General features: G+C 41.0%; 1 protein-coding gene across 1 annotated transcript in view; it reads left to right on the plus strand.

The window, feature by feature from the left end:
- The window catches only part of JAK1 (Janus kinase 1), a 54,456-nt gene that overhangs the window by 30,887 nt on the left and 1,597 nt on the right, over positions 1-21,972 (plus strand). The window contains exons 5-24 of the mRNA XM_032191915.1: positions 2,855-3,008; positions 4,289-4,452; positions 5,001-5,343; positions 6,861-7,034; positions 7,809-7,966; positions 8,652-8,775; positions 9,451-9,637; positions 11,623-11,729; positions 12,999-13,145; positions 13,902-13,989; positions 14,538-14,665; positions 15,173-15,308; positions 15,741-15,892; positions 16,693-16,843; positions 17,940-18,034; positions 18,517-18,709; positions 19,328-19,452; positions 20,248-20,420; positions 20,895-21,012; positions 21,366-21,476. Coding sequence (XP_032047806.1) covers positions 2,855-3,008; positions 4,289-4,452; positions 5,001-5,343; positions 6,861-7,034; positions 7,809-7,966; positions 8,652-8,775; positions 9,451-9,637; positions 11,623-11,729; positions 12,999-13,145; positions 13,902-13,989; positions 14,538-14,665; positions 15,173-15,308; positions 15,741-15,892; positions 16,693-16,843; positions 17,940-18,034; positions 18,517-18,709; positions 19,328-19,452; positions 20,248-20,420; positions 20,895-21,012; positions 21,366-21,476 — 3,028 coding nt within the window. The remainder of the gene's footprint in view (positions 1-2,854; positions 3,009-4,288; positions 4,453-5,000; positions 5,344-6,860; positions 7,035-7,808; positions 7,967-8,651; positions 8,776-9,450; positions 9,638-11,622; positions 11,730-12,998; positions 13,146-13,901; positions 13,990-14,537; positions 14,666-15,172; positions 15,309-15,740; positions 15,893-16,692; positions 16,844-17,939; positions 18,035-18,516; positions 18,710-19,327; positions 19,453-20,247; positions 20,421-20,894; positions 21,013-21,365; positions 21,477-21,972) is intronic.

A 21,972-nucleotide genomic window follows, 5' to 3' on the forward strand; every position in this document is an offset into this window, starting at 1 on the left:
AGGGCTGAGCACTGAGGAATTATGAACAGCACAGGATTGTGAAACTCTGCTCTAAATAAATGTTTGTTCAGAGCTCTGCAAGAGGCATAATTCCCTTTGAAAAAGGAAAGTGGGCTGGGCTTTTTCAACAGTGCACTGTATTAGATTGTACATAATCATTCCGAGACTAAATCAGTTTTATGTTGACGTTACTTCTGAAATTTCAGTGAATTGATAGGTTTGATTTTTCCTATTGAAATTATATTTATAGAAAAGGAAGGTGTGTGACTTAGTAGTTTGAGATGCTTTTAGATGTTAGATTTTTCTTCCACTGCTGAAAGCTTTGTGTTGCATTTCTGATAGCATGGACTTCCCATCTTCCTCTTCTCCCTGGAAAATCCATGCTACTTAGTATACTCTTGGTGCTATTTTGAAAGGACTTGCTTTTTACTAGAAACTTTGTAACAGGACCCATATTTGCATCAAGTGAAAAAGGAGCCTACAGCGTAAGAAACCACAGTATTTTGTAATATCCTGACTAATTAGCTCACAAGCTTAACTATTTCATAGCTGGATGGTGTTTAAGCCAGAGGTAGCAGTGTTTGCTGGCATGGCAAAGGGACCCAAGGCATGGGTTTTGGAAATCTGGGAAAGAAGGGTTGTCAGAGTCACCCACAGGTGAAAGAAAAGAAAGATCAGGTGCCCCTCCAGCATTTCACCACTCCTTGGCCAGACTGAATGGATTTCCTTTCCAGGTCTTCTGCAGGACTTCTGAATCCAAAAGCTTGTGCTCCCATTTCTGCCTTTGAAAGTGGAATAATAATCATCTTTCTCTCCTTGCCACAAATCAATCAGTCCCTTCAAGGCAGAGGCTCTCCTGCTTTGTTTATATGGCTCCACAAACAATGGGGCTTTAATTTTTATTGTAATTTATAAGTCTTGTTTTAATCATGGCAGTCTAATAGGTAAAGGAACAAATTCTTCACTCAGTTACAAACAATACACGATACCTTGCCCATAATTGTTTTCAGGAAATAACAAAACAATTGGTGTTATTAATTATCAGTCATTTTATAAAGTAGCATGTGGAAAAAAAGTAATTTCCTGGAGGCAGAAGGATTTGCTTTCCTTTTGCTTTTTGTGCTTAAATCAAAGGATTTGGTATCTTACAGTATCTTACAGGATGTGTTGGGAGTTTTTACCGTAGTTGTGTGTTGGTGTTCCTACCCATGCTATGTATGTAAGCTTTTTGGGTCTTAAAAGAACTTACTAAAAAGAAAGAGAGGACAGAAACATGATACAGAGAGTATCTTTAAGACTAATTGATAATTTTTCATATGGGTAGTCAACTTACTGTGCAGATACGTGATGAAAACACGTGGTCCCAAACTAAGAACACAAATTTTCTTTTGCTCTTTAAGATCCTGAGTCTGCACTGAGGGTGGTACACACCAACCTTGACCACTGCAGAACTGGGACTCAATCCACGAGCTCCCATTCTGGTCAGAGACAAATCATGAAATTCTAGTCACGTATTTCAGAACGTGCACACTTGCATGAGGGTTGTCCTGTCCTGTAGCGTTCATAAGCATTTGCTGACTGATTTGCTGTCTGCTTGCTCTCTTCCTGTCTTCCAGGATACGCCTCTTGCAATTTTTATTGCGTTACGTTCGAATTGAAACTGGGCAACATTATGATTTGTTACTTAAACAGATTTGTTATTTCCGATTTTCAAATGTGCCTGTAGTTTATAAGGTACTTCATCTATTCCGCTTTTTCTTTCAATACAAAAAATGTGTATTTCCAGGTCAGGAGTTGGATATAACTTAGTTTTTTTCCACTCAATTTTCTTTACTTCTGCTTTTGTGTGCAGTGCTTATTACCTTTCACATTCATTTGTCTTTTTCCTTTGTAAGCTGATCTCAATTTAGTGTTATTTTGGTCACACAAGCTCCTTATGACTTTGATGGCACATTTAGGCAGACGTTAAAACCTTAGCTGTCAAGAATTTGTGGTAACAAATGTCAAGAATTCTGTGGAGCTCACTGTGGTCACTGTCCGTCAGGAAAGCCTCCTTTTGCACCTCCCTTTGTATTAGTAAGTACTTCTGCATTGTTTGCTCTGGGTAGTGCCGAATGCTTCTCTGGAGTTAGTGGTGTATTCGAACAGAAATCCCTCCTACATAGCGGCTGGGTAAATATGCTCTCCTGTAACCTTTTCATTGTAAGTACGTCATGATCACGTGCAAGGCGTGAACTCTTGCAAAAGGCACATTGATTCAAACCAGATTTAACTAAGCTTTATGTGATTTACAATCTTAATAGAACTCAGAAAGAAATCTCTGCAGCAATTCAGACAAAGATTTTTCAAAAGCTTCTGACAGACTCTTGATCTCAACAATTTCATTCGTTTGCAGCAGATGCCAACTCTTTTAGCAGGTTTTTAAAAAGCCTTGTGTGCAGATAGAGTAAAAAGCTTATTTGTTAAACACACAGAAGATGGACTGTGTCCCTTTAAAGCTGGATGATTTGAATTAGTGTCGTTTTCACCATCTCCATCCAAAACCAAAGGGAAGCAGAAATTCCAGTGCATAGCTTCCAGTGCTTCCAGCTGTGGCCTGGAGGGAGACACTCAGCGGTTGCAGAGGAGGAGGTCTGAAGCCGTGTTAACCCTTCAGATGAGTCATTTTAATTTGGAATGCAAATATCAACTATTGGTTAATGCACAGCAGAGGCATAGTCTCTTACACTGAGGCAGAAGACTGAAGGTTTTTGGCATGTACCTCGTTTTGTTTTGCAAGTTTAGAATATGTATCTAATATAAATTGAGGATTTTCTCCCGGATTTTTAAAGTTTATTTCTCTTTTTCTTGCAAGATACTACTTTACAAACTGGCATGGGACTAGTGAAAATGAACCCTCCGTGTGGAGGCATTCACCAAAGAAGTCAAAAAACTCCTATGAGAAGAAGCATGTTCCAGAAGGAACCCCGATCCTTGACGCAAACTCATTAGAATACATCTTTGCACAGGTAAGAGGTTGCATGCAAGTGTCTGTGCCATTCCACTAACACAACTGCTATTTGATCCAGTAGAAATTGTCTGCTTTAAAGAACTTTTTTCAAGCTTTAATGTGTGTTTGACCTTACCTGTTGGCATTGGTCATACTTTATACTACATGGAGAAAAGAGAATTTGCTCATGGAGAACAACCAGGCCATGTGCAGAACATGTAATGAAAACTGTCTCACAGTCCAAAAACGTAGCCACAGGCTATGTTTTTACAACACAATTGCTTTTTTATTGACTGTTTTTTATATAAATGCTATACCTTTTCTTTTGTGAAAATTGTGCACATGATGCCATTCATAGAGTCATAGAATGGCTTGGGTTTGAAGGGACCTCAAGGATCAGCTAGCTCCAACCCCGCTGCCATAGGCAGGGATGCCACCCACAAGATCGGGTTGCTCAGGGCCTCATCTAACCTGGCCTCGAACACCTCCAGGGATGGGGCATCCACAGCTTCTCTGAGCAACCTGTTCCAGTGCCTCACCACCCTCATTGTCACACAGCCTGCTTGCATGCAGTTTTTCTTTCCTTCCGTTGTGCCTCCCAGTTGCTGGTGGCATGCTGCGTGCTGGTCGTGGCAAGTAGGTGCAGTTTCTATTTCAGCAAGCTTGTGTTCCTAATCGAAAATTGTTCTGCTGTGAAACCACGCTGTGAGAAAATGCCCAGGTAGCTACAGCTAGAAATACATCTTAATGGTACCACTTGCATTCTAAAGTAGTAAGAAGCAAAGGGTTTCTTTTGTGAAATCTGCCTAATTTGTGCCTTGTTTTATATCAGCATATAACATGCTGCAAAGTGTTTTTTGTCTTTTTTTTTTTTTCTTTTCTGATTGCCAGCAAAAAAGGTAAAAACAATGAGTAGGGACCTTAGTGAATATTGCCAGACGATAGAGACTGTGTATGGGATGGATGTGCTGTGATCATGTTTGCAATGATTCCACCTGTTCCACAAATCATCATTTTAAGAAACTTTTTCTCAGGCACAAGTGTTGATGTTTCTTCTCGAGTAGGCAGGCTTTGTGGGATAACTAGTGCTTGCCTACATTCCTGTTTCATTGGTCTAAGAGAAGATGGCATCTTACTGCATAGCTCTTATCTTCTTCCTCTACCCCTTCTTGTCATGGCTTTCAGTTTTGGGTGACTCTTTTCTTGCTCAAGGAGAGCCTCTGATCTTGTGACTTCGGTTGCTAGCGTGACAAATGACAGACCTGATATCTTTTTTTTTTTTCTTCTCTCCTTGTTAAGGGTCAATATGACTTGGTGAAAGGCCTAGCACCAATCCGTGACCCTAAAAATGATCAAGAAGTTCATGAAATTGAAAATGAATGCCTGGGAATGGCTGTCCTTGCAATCTCTCACTATGCCATCAACAAAAAGTTGAAACTTCCAGAGCTTCCCAAAGACATCAGGTAAGTTGGGATAAATTCTTCCTTGCTGCTGGATATGCTTCACTTCTCTTCCAAAAGGGATCTTAAGCATTTTACTTTGCACGGTCTGAGTACATGGGAGTTACAAGCTCCAACACTAATACTGCTCTGTGACTTCCTAATCTGGTCAACTGGGATATGTAATAGAAAATTTGAGTTACTTCTTACCTGAAGATGATATGAAATTGATGCAGCTAGTGCAGCCAGCATACTGATGTGTTGAATACTTGCTGGAAATTCAGGATTCCAGGTTAATAAATTCAGAAATTGTACTGTTGTTAAGTTGCAACTTAATGTTACTGATTTGGGTGGGCTGTATCCATTTGCTTCTAAACCTTACAGGTAAGGTTATTATTTGAATTCTTGTTGGCTACTAATTCCATAAACTGCTTCTGCAGTACCAACTGCACAGTGGTTTACTGCGTCTTGTTCTCTATAATTTGCTTTCAAAGTGTAAGGCAGCACCACATTTTAGAGTTAAAAACTTAGGACTCAACTGTCTTAACTCACACTGTTTTTTTTCTTCGTAGTTACAAGCATTATATTCCCGAAACTTTGAACAAGACCATCAGACAAAGGAATTTCTTAACCAGGATTCGGATAAATAATGTTTTCAAGCATTTCCTTAAAGAGTTTAACAACAAAACCATTTGTGACAGTAGTGTGTCTCCACGCGATCTGAAAGTTAAATACTTATCAACAATGGAGACTTTGACTAAATATTATGGAGCAGAAATTTTTGAGACTTCATCTCTGCTGATTTCATCTGAGAATGAAATAAATAGATTTAATTGTGGTGACAACGAAATCCTTCCACTATATGAAGTCATCGTGACAGGAAACAATGGAATTCAGTGGAGGCTCAAGCCAAATGTAAGTATCCCTTGATAAATGTGAATTTGAGATTACTTTTGGGGGCATAACAACTGCTAAAAAATGTACATGATCCTCAGACACTGCAGATCAGCTTTTTCGTTTTTAAAAGGGCTCTTTTCATAGATCGTAGGATAATTCAAGTTGGGAGAGACCTCAGGAGTTGTCATGTCCAACCCCCTGCTCAGGGTTAGCTCTGAGGCGAGACCAGATTGTTTAGGGCTTTAGCTATTTCGGTCTGGGAAAATTCCAAGGATGCAGACTCCACATACTCTCTGGGCAGCCTCTTCACCTGGAAGTTTCACCAGAAAAACTGAAGACTTCACTGTATCTGCCAGACCAGATTCAAGTCACAAAAGGTTAATGTATGTGGAGGCCCTTATGGTTTGGTGCTCTGTCTTGATACCAAGGTCTGCTTACGCTTTTTTCTGTATGTTTGGCAACCCCAGATGCCAGAATTACTCATACTGATAGACTTTTCATGAGTAAGTTAGAATACAGTGACATTAAAGCTCAGCTTTCTCATGCAAGTGTTATTTTATATGATGTCCTTTGTTTCAGTGCTGCTGAGCTCACTTTGTTTAACCTCTTTTGTACTTTGTGTATATGAATATTAAATGTACTTTGTGCTTGAAGGGTTTATGGCATATTCTATAGTTTTTCTCCACATACAATACACGAACAAATAGACCTCTTTTTGCTTGCCTCAGTTCCCTACTGTGATGAGAAACCTACTGATAGCTATCTTTTGTAGCACAGAAAATGTGCTTCACTACATTTAGATGTAAGCTAATTATCTCTGGTGGAGAATTTCTGTTTGAAATGATAATATTAATGAGGGGGAGGGAAAGAAGAACGGATATTGAGAAGAAAAGCTTGCAAGAAATACAGCCTGTTTCTTGTAAGGCTCCTGATTCTACTGATTTGTAGATTATTTTTATTTAAATGGCTGAACCAAACACTTCATCTCAGTGAAAAGCATTCAGTGACTGGCAGGAAGCTTTGCTTAGTCTGAGCGTTTATATTTTTTAAGTATGGAGTTAATACTAATTTTCAGTAATCTTTGATCTGTGAGGTGACCAGTGTCATTGTGGTCTGCATGCAGATTTCCAGCTGCTGTCGGCAGAAGTTCAGGCAGGAGCTGTGAGAAGAATGTTGCTCTGGCTTTGGGCTGAGCTCAGAAAGTACTTCATGTGCATACTTCAGAAATTTCAGTAGCACTGTTTCAGCCCTGTACTACTACTATTATTATTGCTAGCATAGTGAGAGAGGTAATTTACCTGGCTAACAACTGGTTTCTTTCATCCTCGTGAAAGTTTTCTTATGGACAGCTCTTGATACAAGTAAGTCCTGGCAATACAGGCAGTGATCACAGAATTGATAATTCAGTGCAAAAGGCATTCAAGAATTAACTAGATGTAGAAGATCAGTTTGTTGTGAATTTTTGTTTCATGATGAAAACACTGTGCTAAAAAAATGTTTTTATTAATATATTTTTATCCCAAATATATTTGCAGTCTGTACAGACGGAGAAAGAGAAGAAGAAAAAGTCTGATGGCAAAACCAAAAAGGAAGAAGAAAAACACAAAATTCGAGATTTATGGAACAATTTTTCCTATTTCCCTGAAATCACCCACATTGTCATCAAGGAGTCTACTGTGAGCATTAACAAGCAGGATAACAAAAGGATGGTAAGAACCAAACCTGGATAGTTTTCCCTTCTGTGGGTTGTTGTAGTGGCACACTATTGTTGGGCAACAGGTGACAACCTGCTTGGGGAACATTTCCTAATGGGACTTTTAAATAGTAGTTAAATATGCTGTCTTCAACAGCCTTTAAATGCAAAAGTGCTAATTAGAAGAGCAGCAAGTTGAAGAAGACAGTTACTTCTCTACACTTGCTACTGCATACCAGTAAGAGTTACCAGCTCCCCAAGCTCTTCTTGATCTCCTGGCTGTGCTTCTCAGCCCGTGGCCTTCCTGTGTACAGCCTGGGACAGCCAAAAGCAGCGTCAAGAAAGAGGAGCTCAGAGAGGGAGGGCAGAGGGACACTGGGAGAGAGGAGAGTCAGGAGGAGAGTCACTAATTTCAGTGTCCTGTTTTTTCTTTCTGTGGGCTGTCAGCTGTTAGAATTTAGAAAGGAGCTACCGAAGTGCTCTTGGCTTCAAATCCACCATGCCTGCCCTAGTACTGAACTTGAGAGGTTTCACAATGACTACTGCAAGAGCTTGCGTTACAGATCTCTCCCAGGATTACAGCAGAACTAGTCATGCAAGGGAATGAGTTTCAAGCAAGTAATAAGTAGGGAGGGTGCAGAATGGTCACTGTTGGCCTCCTAAATGTGTATGGTTTTCTATCATGTGTTTCTGCACAATTTTTTACTCACTGTGAATGAATTGCTAGATATTTCTGAAATACTTGAACAAAACTGTAAGAATTCTTGACTAAAATATCTGTTTGTTTTAGGAAATAAAACTGTCCTCACATGATGAGGCCTTGTCATTTGCATCGCTGATAGATGGATACTTCAGACTTACAGCAGATGCCCACCATTATCTCTGCACAGATGTGGCTCCCCCACTGATCGAGCACAACATAAAAAATGGATGCCACGGACCCATTTGGTTAGTAAAATGGTTCGATTTTAATTGACCCACTTGAATTAGTCCACTAATTCTGCTGCATATTAAATCCATTGAGGAAATCTGGCTTTCTGGAAAGGTTTCTGTAATGGCCAGAATTAGTTACCAGGAGGTTGTAGGATAACTTTTTTTATGTAATCAGAAGAAAAAATTATATCATAATTTCTCTCCTCATCATTGTAGGAGTGTTTTGAGACTTATTTCACTAATAACTATAAAGGTAATCATCAGCTGAGCAGATGGGAATATTGTAGGTACACAAAGGTAAACTCTACTCTTATCTGTGCTGACCCTGGGGGTCCCTGGATGGATGTACAAAGCTTTGCTTTTTATTTTTAATTTGCTGAATGAATTATTTTCCTATCTGTCCATGTTTCTGGCTTTTCCTTCTGTGTTTAAGAGAACTTACATGTGCACTGTGTTGGAAGCAGTTTCCCCACTCAGCATGCAAGAACATAATAAATCCTCCCTTGCTGTTATACAGAAAAATGTGAGCATGTGCAATGCAGACAAATTATGTTTTAATAATAGTATAAATATTTGTAAGTTACGATGATATGTTTTTGTTCCAAATTTAGGATTACTTTCCCGTGTATTTACTAATAATAGCTTTTGGATGCAACTGCTCATTTGATGGTTTTATTCATTTGCACGTTGACTCTTTCAGCACCGAATATGCCATCAACAAACTGCGACAGGAAGGAAATGAAGCAGGAATGTACGTGTTGAGATGGAGCTGCACGAACTTTAACCACATCCTCATGACAGTGACTTGTTTCGAAGGCTCAGAGGTACGTCAGGTGTGGCATTCCCAGCAGTAATCTGGTAATGAGCTAAAGACCAGTGGCTCCCTGTAATCCACGATGTTATATTTATCTTCTTTAGGGCGGTTCATCTTAGTTTTCTTTGACAGCTGATGCAGCAGGGGATGGACACTAGTATTCATAGCTTTATTTTCCCCAGACTCTTGTGCTGTCTCTGACAAATATGTTTTGTTACATCCAGAACACTTCTGTTGATAGCAATAGAACTGTGCATGAACATGGTTCAAATTTAAGCTTATTTAACTCGTACTCTGGGAGAGTGACATACAGAATTTTTCACTGCAATTTACTGAACGCTTCTTGAGCATGGAAGAAAATTTCTTCTGAAGAGTCAGGACTTCTGAATGCCCTCAGGCTGTGCAGAACACAGAAGCTGTAATTTGGACCTGTTAAAAGTTTGCACCTTTATGTAGCACTCTGTTTTTATGAGCCTTCTTGGGGCTGAAGGTTATGGGAATTCCAGGGCCTTCTCCTGCTTTGTTGAAGTTTGATTAGAGGAACCTAGCTAGCGTAGGAGCAAGTGTTTAATTCTTCCGAGAAGTAATTTCAAAGGCTTTATGGCTTTATAAACTCCTACAAATGTTCTTTCACTTTAGTGATCAGTATTTTCCTTTTTTTTTTTTTTTTCCCCACTCTCTCCAGATGATAAATAGTTCAATCCAGTACAAGAACTTCCAGATTGAGGTGAAAAAAGGCGGGTACTTCCTACATGGTTCAAACAAATCTTTCGCATCCCTAAAAGAGCTGATGGATCACCTTAAAGGACAAATACTTCGGACAGACAACATAAGCTTTACACTGAAGAGGTGCTGCCAACCAAAACCGAGAGGTAGTCTCTGTCCCTTAAGAGAAACTACAAACTTTGTTGTTGAAAGAAAACAAGCTCCAGTACTGGAGGCATTTTTAGTGTCCTCTGTTTGTTCTGTATTGGTGCATCAAGATCTTCTTTTACTTAAAAAGTTTCTTGCTTCTCTGTGTTTGGGGATCTTGTCAAAAAGCAAAAGCAAATGCTGTGAAAAAAAGATTTTAGGGGTTTCCTTTTAGTGCTACATGCTCAGTAGAGGATTCTCACAGGCTGGTGCTTCTCAAGAGCCTTGTTTGGATGAACTTTTCTAATGACAGTGGTTTGCCTTTTTGCACCTAAACAACTGGCCTCTGCAGTATCGATGGCAGAGGCAGAGCGCTAGATTTGTTTAAAAAGAAAATGTCACAGCTGACTCGGAGTCATGTTGTGTCAGAGCAGGGACCATATAAGGTTCTTCCTTTTCTCCACTGAGTCACGTACGCCAGGCAGTGCCGCCGTGCATCACGTTATGTTGTTCCAGCAGAGGAGGTTTGCAACCTGCAGCTTGTTGCGTGGCAACCTTTGGTTTCAAGCTTATTTGCTGTCATTATGATGTGTTGTTTATTTTATTAATCTTCACAGAGCAGTGGGGAAAGCTTTGTCTGGAGCTGTTCTCAAGCCGAGCACCCTTGAAATCAGTAGATTTGTCTGTGAGATCAGATTTTAGATGACTGGGACAACTGTACATTTGTTAAACTGTTAATGCCAACACTTATTAAAACAGCTGTAAGCTGTAAGTGTCTTGCAGCTGAATTTTTTATGAAAGGAAACACACAGTGGCGTGGTTGTGTTGATCAGATAATGGTTTCCTGTTAGAATAAGGGGAATAACTGAGCTGCATTCACTACCTGCTTGTTTAGAAGGTCGTAGAGCATTTTGTAGCTCGTTTGAGTTTTTCAGCACTTCTCAAGAATGTAGTTAATTGTCTGGAGCATGGAGAGGTTAAACATTTTGACATTTCAATTAAATTTTGGCAGCTGTATTTAGAATAAAATAAGTAAAGCAGATCAAGGAGTTTTCTGCCCTCCTCAGCTTTTGGCATGACAGCGCATCTCTGAACTTCAGTTGGACCCAGTGCGTTGTCTTTGCTGTTCCCTATTCTGTTTCTTCCCTGTTTTTTTTTTTTTTATTATTTTATTTTCTTTTGAATCTGTCTGTTTAATTGGTTATTCACAAAGATGCTTAGGGCCTGAAGAAAGAGGAGAGTATTTCCAGCGCAGGGTCTGTTAACAGATTGTTTTCAGGTGCTAGACTGTGGTTTAATCCTGATGCACGTACATGTTATGCTGCCAGTACTGGGAGGGCCAGGTGCACACAGACATCTAAAACCATTGTATCGTAATAAATAACACCAGCTGTCAGATGCAGGAAGACAACATTAACGTGTAAGGCTTTTGGCTCTAACGATGCCTCTCCCTGACCAGAAACAGGGGAAAGCAGCAGCAGACTTTTCCTTCTGCTTATTTCCCATTCCCTACTTTAAGTTTTATGCTTTGAAAACAGCCTGTTAGTGTTTCCCAGAGCACAAGAAGCTTTCAAGGAGGTAAAGAGAGGAAATGAGACTCCAGCTGTCTCATACTCATCTGGACAGTGGAAAAGGGCCATACCTGTAGGCAGGAGGGAATGTGTGTTATTTCATTTAATCTGCATCAGAAGCAGTGTCTTTTTGGGCCCTGGATACTTCTCTGTGCAATAAGTACCAATGGTTTCTTATCAGCTGTCATACAGCTGATGTTAGATCTTGTACATAAAATAAAAAATATAGCTTTGTTTTGGTGAATTCTCTCTTGAGTGATGAGCAGAAGTTGCTTGGCCAGGAATGTGGTTAAAGTTTCTTCTTTTCTCCCTTCTCATTCATTTGGAAATTTACTTTGCAGTGAGCTTACAAAAATGTTATTGTTTGAGAAAGGTGAATGTGTGCAGTTATTTTTGAGAAGTCTTAACGAATATTTTCTCTCCCTGCCTTCCAGAGATCTCCAACTTGCTAGTTGCAACCAAGAAGGCTCAGGAATGGCAGCCTGTTTATCATCTGGGCCAGCTGAGTTTCCATCGAATCCTCAAAGAAGAAATTACGCAGGTGGGTAGCTGCTGAACACTGTTTGTCTCTTAAAATCCCAACAAGTAGGGCAGCCCTCCATACCCAGTCAGGTAACAGAGAATCACTGCATTATGGCTGGTTGGACAGTTCTTCCGTTCCCATTTCTCCTCAATAAAACTTTCTGAATCTTTATTTGTATTAACAAATTTAATTTGCAGAATCCAGATGTTTATGTGGCCTTGCATGGAAAAAGAAGCAAAGCTTGGGAGTAATGCCTTTCACTAGAAATCAAATGAATATTTAAGCAATTTTCTAATGCATGTGAAAAAAGATGCTTGTAAGGTCATTATTAAAAATCATGAAAGTCTTAGGACCTGCTCTTGCTACCTGGTTTGTTACTAAATGTACTTGTATCTTTTAAAGCCTGGCATGTTAGGGAAATGGGCAACTTGAGGTTTAAGACAATATCCTACAGAAAAAAAAAAAAGGTAAAATATTCAAAAGGTCTGCAGAGTCTTGGCATTCAGAATCTTGTTTTCCAAACTGATCTAGCATGTATGTTCCTAAATCTTGTGACAGTCACTTGCAGTTAGTGGTGCAGGTGACCTGAATAAACTTTAAAAAACATTTGTTTGAATGCACAGATGACACTGACCATTTCTAAAAGACTTTGTCTCTTAAATCATGCAGTTAGTTTCTTCAGTTAAATAAAGATGTATTTTTTTTTTTGTCTTTTTTAAAAACAGAAACAAAACAAAAAAAAAAAAAACATTACTGACTGGGGAAGGCAGATAGAGTTTGTATTAATTGTTTTTTGATTGGTAATTTGCAGTCAGTATGCAGACTTCCTGCAAAAATATCCCAAGACGGAATCCTCTGTTATTTAGGAGGAAATTACATTCCCAAACAAAGTGTTCCATTGAAATATTACTTCCTTAACTTCTGGAAATACATGAAAGATCGCCTCAGCAGCAGCTTATTGTAAATAAGAGCTACTATTTATTCATTTGATGTTTAGTCTAATCGCATTAAATCTCACTGAGCCTGTTTGATGTTAGTGGAGATGTAATAGCCCTTTAATATCCAATGAGTTTACGGGGTAAGTGTTCTCAGAGAGACTACTGAAATGAAGAATAACATGCTGTCATTGTTTTTTCCACTCTGTAATAATTTTAAGTACGTGTAGCTAGATCAAGTGGAGGGCTAATTCTGAGAGGCAGAACTGAGTGCAGATTCGACTATTTGTGTAAATGTATATTTGTTTGCTTCGTCTCCTGGTTTGAAAGTATATGGTGTGTTGTGTCTTAGGGTGAACATCTTGGAAGAGGGACAAGAACACAGATCTACTCAGGGATTCTCAACTACAAAGATGATGAGAATGAAGGATATCAAAATGAGAAAGAGATTAAAGTCCTCCTCAAAGTCTTGGACCCCAGCCACAGAGACATTTCTTTGGCAAGTTTTTTCTCTTTTTCTGTTGTCCTGCAATACTGGGCCTCACCACACTGTAACGATGCAATGCCTGAGACACTTAGGGTTTGTGTGCGTGGTAGGGGAATGGAAGAATGCTGAAGATAGCTCTCACCATTCCAGGCAGTCAAATCCATCATTGATCAGCCCTTTGAGAAGCTAAAAAAGTTGATTTCCTTAGACAGGAAGCAGCACTGGGTTCTGGGAGGAGTAATCCACTATTCACTTGTAGCCTGCACGTGGACCCACACCTTGCAGTGGTGTGGAACACGCAGGCATACCCATAGCCACGGTCTGAACGGTGTCGTCTGAGAGCAAGGGAGTTCAGTGAGGGCACCACTACCTTCCAGAAACTACCTCTGCACTGTGCAGTGGGCTTGGCAATCTGTCGCCAGCTCTGTCATCAACAAGGCCACAGGCAAGTTGTTTGATTTGCATTTTGCTTAGTCATCTACTCAGAGAAGCTAATGCATCACAGATCAGACCTGGGATCGGCGTGTCTGTGAGTGCTGGGGAGAGCACTGGTTGCTTACATGACCCAGTGAACAACAAACACATCCAAAACAGCTCTCCCCTGCCCCATTGCTGCAGCAGGACAGCATTTCCCTACTGTTGTCTATCCTTTATGCTACTGGAAAACACAGTTTTCTTTTGTAAATGTTTGTTATTGCTGCTCTAGTTTGTTAATGACTGCCCCAATGATCAGCAGTTTAATGTTGAATCTGCTTCACTTTCTAACAGGCATTCTTTGAAACAGCGAGCATGATGAGGCAGGTTTCCCACAAGCACATCGTCCTCCTCCACGGAGTCTGTGTCCGGGATGTAGAAGGTGAGTTCAGTTAACATCTCTTCGGACAGATTTTGAAGCAGCAGGTTTTGGTAAGGACAGGGCAGCCATTCCGTTCAGAGCCAGCCTTGAGGGAGATGTGGTCGATTTTTCAGGGCAGACAGAAGTGGAATGGGAACAGCCAAGCAGCTGCCAAGTCCTTTTCACTAACAAGTTTTCCCTTCCAGTGCTGTCTCTGAATAAATGTGTTACAGGGTGATTCCTTGAGGTCAGAAAGCCGAGTGCTGACAGGGGTGTCAATACAAACCAGCCGTCTCGCAGCAGTCATTTCCCTGGCAAGGCTCTGCCCCGTGGCCTTGGAAATGCTTTGTTCAAAGTTTACTGTTCTTTTACTGTGCAGAGCCTCTCCTGGCAGCCTTTTAGTTTGGACTCTTTGAGCACTGAAATAAACTTTGAGGAGGTAGAATAATGACATCTCACAACCAGTTTGCATCGAAGTTGGGGGTGGAAAGAGAAGTTGGGAACAGGCCTATTAGATTTCTCCAGACACTGGTCATTGCAATACTGACTTTATGTACCCGACTTTGTAGATGTCATGGTTGAAGAGTTTGTTGAGTTTGGGCCTCTGGACTTGTTTATGCATCGGAAAAGTGAACTCCTGACAACTCCTTGGAAATTCAAAGTAGCCAAGCAGCTTGCAAGTGCACTAAGCTACCTGGTAAGAAGGCACCTTGAGACGAGCATTGTCTATAGCTTGCTGCAATCTAGGGCTACGTAGATTTCGTGTGTGTTAGTAACTAATGAATTTCCTCTCACAGGCAGTGGGACTGTGCAATGTATGGGATTTAAAAAAAAAAAAAAAATCATTATATTGCTTTAAGTAAGCCAAAAAACTTTGTGCATGTGTTTGCCACCAGTTCTTTGTTTGTGCTTGGAAGTCAGTGTTCCATTTCTGCAGTTTTGCTTGTCATGAAACAGGAATATAATGTTGGTCTTTTTTCCAAAATGTATTATATCAACAAAGACAAATGCTTAAGTGTGAACAGCATGTTCCTACTTCTCTTTTCCCTGTTTTTCTCTAGGATGATTTCTTCCAAGCTGTATTTTTGGATTTCAGCTTGGAGTATTCTACAGTGATTCCCCCCATGCTATGGGTGTGTTAGAGCACTTGCTGAGCATTGCTAGCTCATTGCACTCACCGTTTTCTTTTCCTACCTCACATTAGGAGGATAAGGATTTGGTACATGGAAATGTGTGTACTAAAAACATCCTACTGGCAAGAGAGGGAATTGATACTGAATATGGTCCTTTCATAAAGCTGAGTGACCCAGGAATACCAATAACCGTGCTATCCAGACAAGGTACAGTACAGGAATCGGATTTGTCTCTTCGGTGTGGTGGGGAAGGGAAATAATGCAGTTTTATACCAGCTAGAATTGGTTCTCAAATAACAGTAATCAGCTTTTGTGAAGCTGAAAACTACACTGAACTAAAGGAGTGTTTGCTGATGGTCAGTACTTGTATTCATTTCTCCTAAAGTCATGTGAAAGTCCAGTGAGATAATACAGAAGGAGTCACAGTTTCTGGATGGCTCAGAGCTAGAGCTTATAAAAGCCACAGAAATGTCTGTATGAGAACAGGGATTTGAGAATCAAGATTTCCTTGAAACCGGACAAATACTGCAGCTTTAGTTTATTTTAGTTAAGCAGCTGTTAGGCAAGAATAAGTAAGCTGGAAGTCTTAAGCCCTTCAGTATTAATTCTAAAATGCTTTGGTTCTGTTTTTTATCTAAGAATGTGTCGAGCGAATCCCCTGGATTGCACCTGAGTGTGTTGAAGACTCCAAAAACTTAAGCATTGCAGCAGATAAGTGGAGCTTTGGTACAACGCTGTGGGAAATCTGCTATAATGGAGAAATACCACTGAAAGACAAGACGTTAGCAGAGGTAAAACTGCGTTGTATTAACTTTACCTGGACGTGCATCCTCTTCGGCACTTCAGTTTCGACACCCAATTTAAGTTGCTTTCAACTTGTTCCAAAACCAGCTCGGCTGTACTTGACCAGGGGCAAATTCTGTTTAAATTGCCACAGATCACAGCAGAAATTGCTGTCCTTACTACAAAGATGCTGATTATTGCTTCAATCTGACCTTGTTGGTGATTCTCAAAATGCAGCATGGTAACAACTGAACAGAGCTTCTGATGCTGTCACACCTGTCCTTTTCTAATCAATATGTCCACTTAAAAACTTACTCAGGTTCTGCTTAAAAGGACCTAGTTTTCTGTTCTTGTTTGTTCCTTTTGGACATTGGTTCATAACTAGTCTCCTTGGGACTCCTTATTGCTTGCTCTGAAAGCTTTAAAAAAAAAAATCGTTCTGCTTTACTGCTGGCAGCTTCTGTTCATTGCTGGCAGTTTCTGTTCCTCACTGCCAGAGGCCCCCAGCATTGTTCCATATCGGCCTTTTCTCTCTGTGGTGGGAAGGTGATGGAGCAAGGCAGCTGCTGCTTGTCTGAAGGAAATGACAAGTACTGGTGTCACTGCCCGAGCTGTTTTAACAGGAGGTAACTGAAAGGCACTTGCTGCCCTGGCTGCAGGTTACCTCCTGCATGTGGTAGGCTGCTGGGTAAGCAGTCTTACTTTTGCTTTTAGTTTTTGCACAAGGCCACCCTCATCCCATCTGTCCCATCTCAGAGGCCTTGTCCAAATTTAATGATTCTGTGACTCTGTGACTTGCACCTTACAGAAGGAGAGGTTCTACGAGGGGCATTTCGTGTTGGCAACACCATCATGCAAGGAGCTGGCTGACCTGATGAAACAGTGCATGAACTACGATCCCCATCAGAGACCCTTCTTCAGAGCAATCATGAGAGACATCAACAAGCTGGAGGAGCAAAGTAAGGCTTGGATTTGCATATTGGCTGAAGGGTTGGATAAAGAAGGACAGGTTTTTTTGGCTAAGTTGGACACCTTACAGCAGCACTGTTGCATAGTGACAGTATTGTAGAATATCCTGAGTTGGAAGGGACCCACAAGGATCATCAAGTCCAACTCAATGAGACAGCTTCATGCTATTCCCTCAGGTCCTATTGCTAGTCACCAGAGAGAAGAGATCCTGTTACTCTGAATCCTGTTTCTCTATATACCACAGATCATAAATTCTTTCTTATCTTTACAGCAGCAGCTATAAAATCAGTTGACATGATTTTGTTACATGTTCCATATTTGTCTATGTAAAAACAGATTTATTTTTAATAAGTCTGTTAACATGCAAGGTGTTTTTGTTTTTTTTTTTAAATCTTTGAGCTTTAGAAACTGTTTATTGTAATGCATAGCACGTGTACAAAACAGGCTCCTTTCCACAGTGATCTTGCAGGTGGATACTTTGTCACTTGCTGCTCCTCTGTGGAATAAAATCCCTGCCCTCATAGTTCGTAAACGAAGAAACTAGAAGGAACATGTGCTGACTCTCTTCTAAGAAACAAAGTGTTTTAGAGCTTAGTGGGCATTATAAGTAGTTAAACAGCAGCATCTGAGGAATGAGGAATCTCAGTAACAACGCTGCGTATGGTTGTATTGACAGGAGCATGTTGTGTCCGTACGACAGTGGAAATGCCCCTTTCTATAGATAAGTGCAAATAGGATGCAAGCATTTAATTGGTACTGAATATGTGGCTTAAGTTATGCTGGTGGTTATATCTAGCAGTACAGAGCCATAGAAGGGGAACAACTCCTGCAGGGCGGGAAGTACTGTGAGAGAAAACTGAGTCAGAGTCTGCAGAAAGGCCCAGCAAGCAGACGATGGACTGGCACATGCAAATGGGAGGGATTCCCTGTCAACAAAGAGGCAAAGGTTAAAATAGGTTGGGACAGCAGGGAGAGAGGCACTTAGAGCAGCAGATTGGAAGTGCCCAAGGATACCTTGAAGTGTCAAGACCAAGAAGTCCCTGCAGAAGAGTCTACCTAACTTAGAACATTTTTTTCCACTCCCAGATCCTGATATTGTCTCAGAGAAGAAGCCCGTTACAGAGGTCGACCCCACGCTCTTTGAAAAACGATTCTTGAAGAGAATCCGTGATTTGGGAGAGGTAAGAGGAATGTCAGGTTGAGATCCCTATGTTGGAAACCAGAAACACAACTTTTTCTGGACCAGGTTGCCCTTAAGTCCGTTAGGGCTGAGCATGAAGGGCAGCTGCAAACATTTTTGCACAAAGTACGGGGGTGGTGGAGGCAACGTGAGGAGGCTTTTTGTATGCACTAGGCCTGCTCAGGGGCAAGGGTGGCAGGGAATTGGTGAATCCAGCTTCAAGAAAGTAGGTGTGCTCTGTGTGGAAATTCAGGCAATCTTCTGGGGATATCCAGTTACCAGTGTTCCTGTTCGCATGTTTGTTACTAGGGGGAATTTCTGGTCTCTTGGTCTCTGTGTTTTTATAGAAATTAGAGTGTGTGTGTGGACATAGCTCTGCCTGCTTTCTGTGTCACAGCAGGAAGATGTGAATCGTAGTGCATCAGTGACACCATGGTTAGTGAGCATTGTGTTAACGAATGCTGTCTTTTCTTTGACAATTAGGGCCACTTTGGCAAGGTTGAACTGTGCAGATACGATCCAGAAGGCGACAATACAGGAGAACAAGTGGCAGTTAAATCTCTAAAGCCAGAGAGTGGAGGGAATCACATCGCTGACCTCAAGAAGGAAATAGAAATCTTGAGGAATCTTTATCACGAGAACATTGTCAAATATAAGGGAATTTGCACAGAAGACGGTAAATCTTCATAAAGAATGCTAAAACTATACACTAAAGTATAAAAGTTTTCCTTTAAAAGTTAAGCATTTCAAAAAGTAGAACAGTCTTAGTTCTATCTTATGGGTTCAGGTCTCTTTCTTCATGGAAGAAGCAGCAATTTCTCTGAGAGGCAGAAGTTGTCCTTCTGTGTCCTTTTTTGTGCTTATCTAACTTTGATGTGACCGAAGAGGTGGACGATCTCACCAAATCCATTAAAAGGAATGAGCCACCTGGGCAGGATGGTGGTTTCTGTGTTCCAGGAGTGAGCTGACAGAATCAGCCAGGTCATAACCCCATAAACTGCGGTATCATCAAAGAGAGCGCCCATTGCCTTATACTTTGCATTTGCAAAAGTGATTATTTTAAGTTAATATTTAAAAGCTTTAAGAACTTTATATTCAGTAATTGTGCTGCCTGGAATAGATTCTCCTCTGTATTGGTACAATGACTGATGTGGGAAATAGCCCATAGTCTGGTCATGGTCGTCAGTATTATTCCAGAACAAATATTATCAGTGCTGTGAGCCTCGTACAAAAGGTGTTAATGAGATAAAGGGATGATGCATGCTCGCAAATTAAACATATGCTCTGTTTTTAGGAGGAAATGGGATTAAACTCATCATGGAATTTCTTCCTTCTGGGAGCTTAAAGGAGTATCTGCCACGGAACAAGAACAAAATCAATCTCAAACAACTTCTCAAATACGCAGTTCAGATCTGCAAGGTGAGCATGGCACCAGAGACTTCCTGCAACTCCTCTGTTTGATTATGTTAATTATTAGTTTAATTAGTTTATTTTGTGTAGTAGAGTAAGGGAGAAGGGAAAGGGAGGCTTGCTTTATAAACAAAACCATTCTCATTGCTTTGTCCCCAAGAACCTGAATCCTAAAGCAGTCTCTCCAGTGTTGCAGATGCTATTGGCACAAAGATCAGCAAGGCATTAATTATTTGGTTCGCTTGCATAAAAGATTACAATGAGAAGAAGTTGTTCCTACTACAGAATTGGAAGTAATAGAGAGGAGGGAGAACAGCGTTTAGAAATGGTGTGCAGGTAAGAGGGAAGGAGCAATCTGCACGTCTTGTAAGTGAGGAAGGGATGCAAGTGCACAGTACAGTGAGACTGCGTGAAGCAACGCGCTTTAAGAGGCTGTGGCTTTGTAATTAGGGTGGATGACGCAATTAGAAGAAGCATAAACACAGACATCAGCTCTAGCGGCGCACAAAGAAATGTGTCATGGAGAGGTGGTTGTGGACATGGTGGTTGCTTGGCTGAAAGTTAAACAGAGTAAAAGCAGAAGCACAACAAACTGCCTCAACAGGGGGAAACCAAAGGCAGAGTTTAGAGGGAAGATGTGGATCAGAAAAGGACCCTGGGAAGTGCCAACAGGAGAACCTGCCATTTGAATACCTGCCTGGAGCATTACCAGATGAACAAGGGAGCATTTGAGGGGGAAACTGGAAGAAAAACAGTGACATAAGCGTTGGAGAAACTTGTGTAAACGTCTTCCTTCTCTTGTAGGGAATGCACTATTTGGGCTCCTGTCACTATGTACATCGTGACCTAGCAGCAAGAAATGTCCTTGTTGAAAGTGAGAACAGAGTGAAGATTGGTGATTTTGGTCTCACCAAAGCAATTGAGACTGATAAGGAGTACTACACTGTCAAAGACGACCTCGACAGCCCTGTTTTTTGGTAATAAATTAGAACTAATTTTCATTAATCAGACTGTGCAGCAGAACAACCTGTCTGCTCCCAGAGACTTAGGCTTTTAGATGTCCGGATAATTCTTCCTATTTTGGTAAGAGGCCTCAATAAAGAGATAGTATCAGAACAAGGAAGAGGCACGTGGTAGAATATACCTGAGATATGTAATCTATTTAATTATAGATATCTTGTGTTATTAATTTCTTCCTGCATTGAATGATGTATTTTTGCTTTATTATGTATTTGTTTTTGGTCTCTTTAGTCTCACAGGGATTTGCTGTGTAATGTTTACACCATGTTTACTACTCCTGTGGTGTTCCAAGCCCTATGGGCACTGTCATGTATAAGGACTCTACAAATGCAGAGTGCACCTCTTCCATTTGCTTACTTTAGATGTGTGCACTTGTGAGTAAATCTGCGCAGCTGTGAATAAAATTTAACACTGTCACGTTGTGTCCACAGGTATGCTCCAGAATGCTTGCTTCAGAGTAAATTTTACACCGCTTCAGACGTCTGGTCGTTTGGGGTGACACTGTATGAGCTGCTAACCTACTGTGACTCGGAGTCCAGCCCCATGGCAGTAAGTGGTTGTGAAAGAAACTGCTGTTAAGGCTGCTTACATCAGTTGTGTTCTTTGTTGTTTTGAAACAAGAAATATAAAGAATTTATCTCATGAAAACAACCCTTGAGGTTGTCTTTCACTAAGACAGAGTTAAGTCGGGGTGACAGACTGCATGTCCTGGCGAGGAAACTCAATTTACAGATGTCACTCCCTGATTTCTAATGTGCGTGTGTGGTGCATGTGACCTGCATGGTAGTCATCTACAGTTTCTTTTCATTTTGAGTTTGAAATGCCATCTTGCTGTCAAATTGCAGCAGTCTGGATTTGTGCTGGGGAGGAGGATGCACAGCTGACTCTTGCTCTTTCCACAGGAATTCTTGAAAATGATCGGCCCCACGCAGGGTCAGATGACAGTAGCACGGCTTGTGCGTGTTTTACAAGAAGAAAAGCGCTTGCCACGTCCTCCCAACTGCCCAGAAGAGGTAACACAGCTACGCTTTTATAATTTTATAAACTAACTCTCGTGAACAATTTTGCATGTCTATAGTCTTCTTCCTTTTACAGTGAAATAGCAGCAAAAACACCACACATTTGGTTTGGATACACTCTCAGTGCTTCAGCTCTATTAGAAAGGCATTTACAATTTTTTTAAGCGTTATCTTTAAATGTTTTTCAGCACTGATTTTACCATGTTGCAAAATCCCTGCAAAGGAGGTTAAAAACTTGGCTAAAGGACGTGGTTCCATATAAAATTAATTTGTCGTCCTTGAGTTTTGCACTATAGATCTGGTTCCTGGATGTGTGGCAGCCCAGACTGCTGCCCCTGGCCTGCAATCTGCGGCCTCCTGCCCATGGAGGAGCCAGGGACTGGTGGCACTGCGCTGGGGATGGGCTGTGGGCTGTTAGAGGCAGGAGGCAGGATGCTGCTGCTGCTCAGTGTGGCTCAGGGCAGGGCAGGGCAGGGCAGGCAGCTGCTGC

This window comes from Aythya fuligula, chromosome 8 (assembly GCF_009819795.1).
Source record: "Aythya fuligula isolate bAytFul2 chromosome 8, bAytFul2.pri, whole genome shotgun sequence".
NCBI classification, from domain to species: Eukaryota; Metazoa; Chordata; class Aves; order Anseriformes; family Anatidae; genus Aythya; species Aythya fuligula.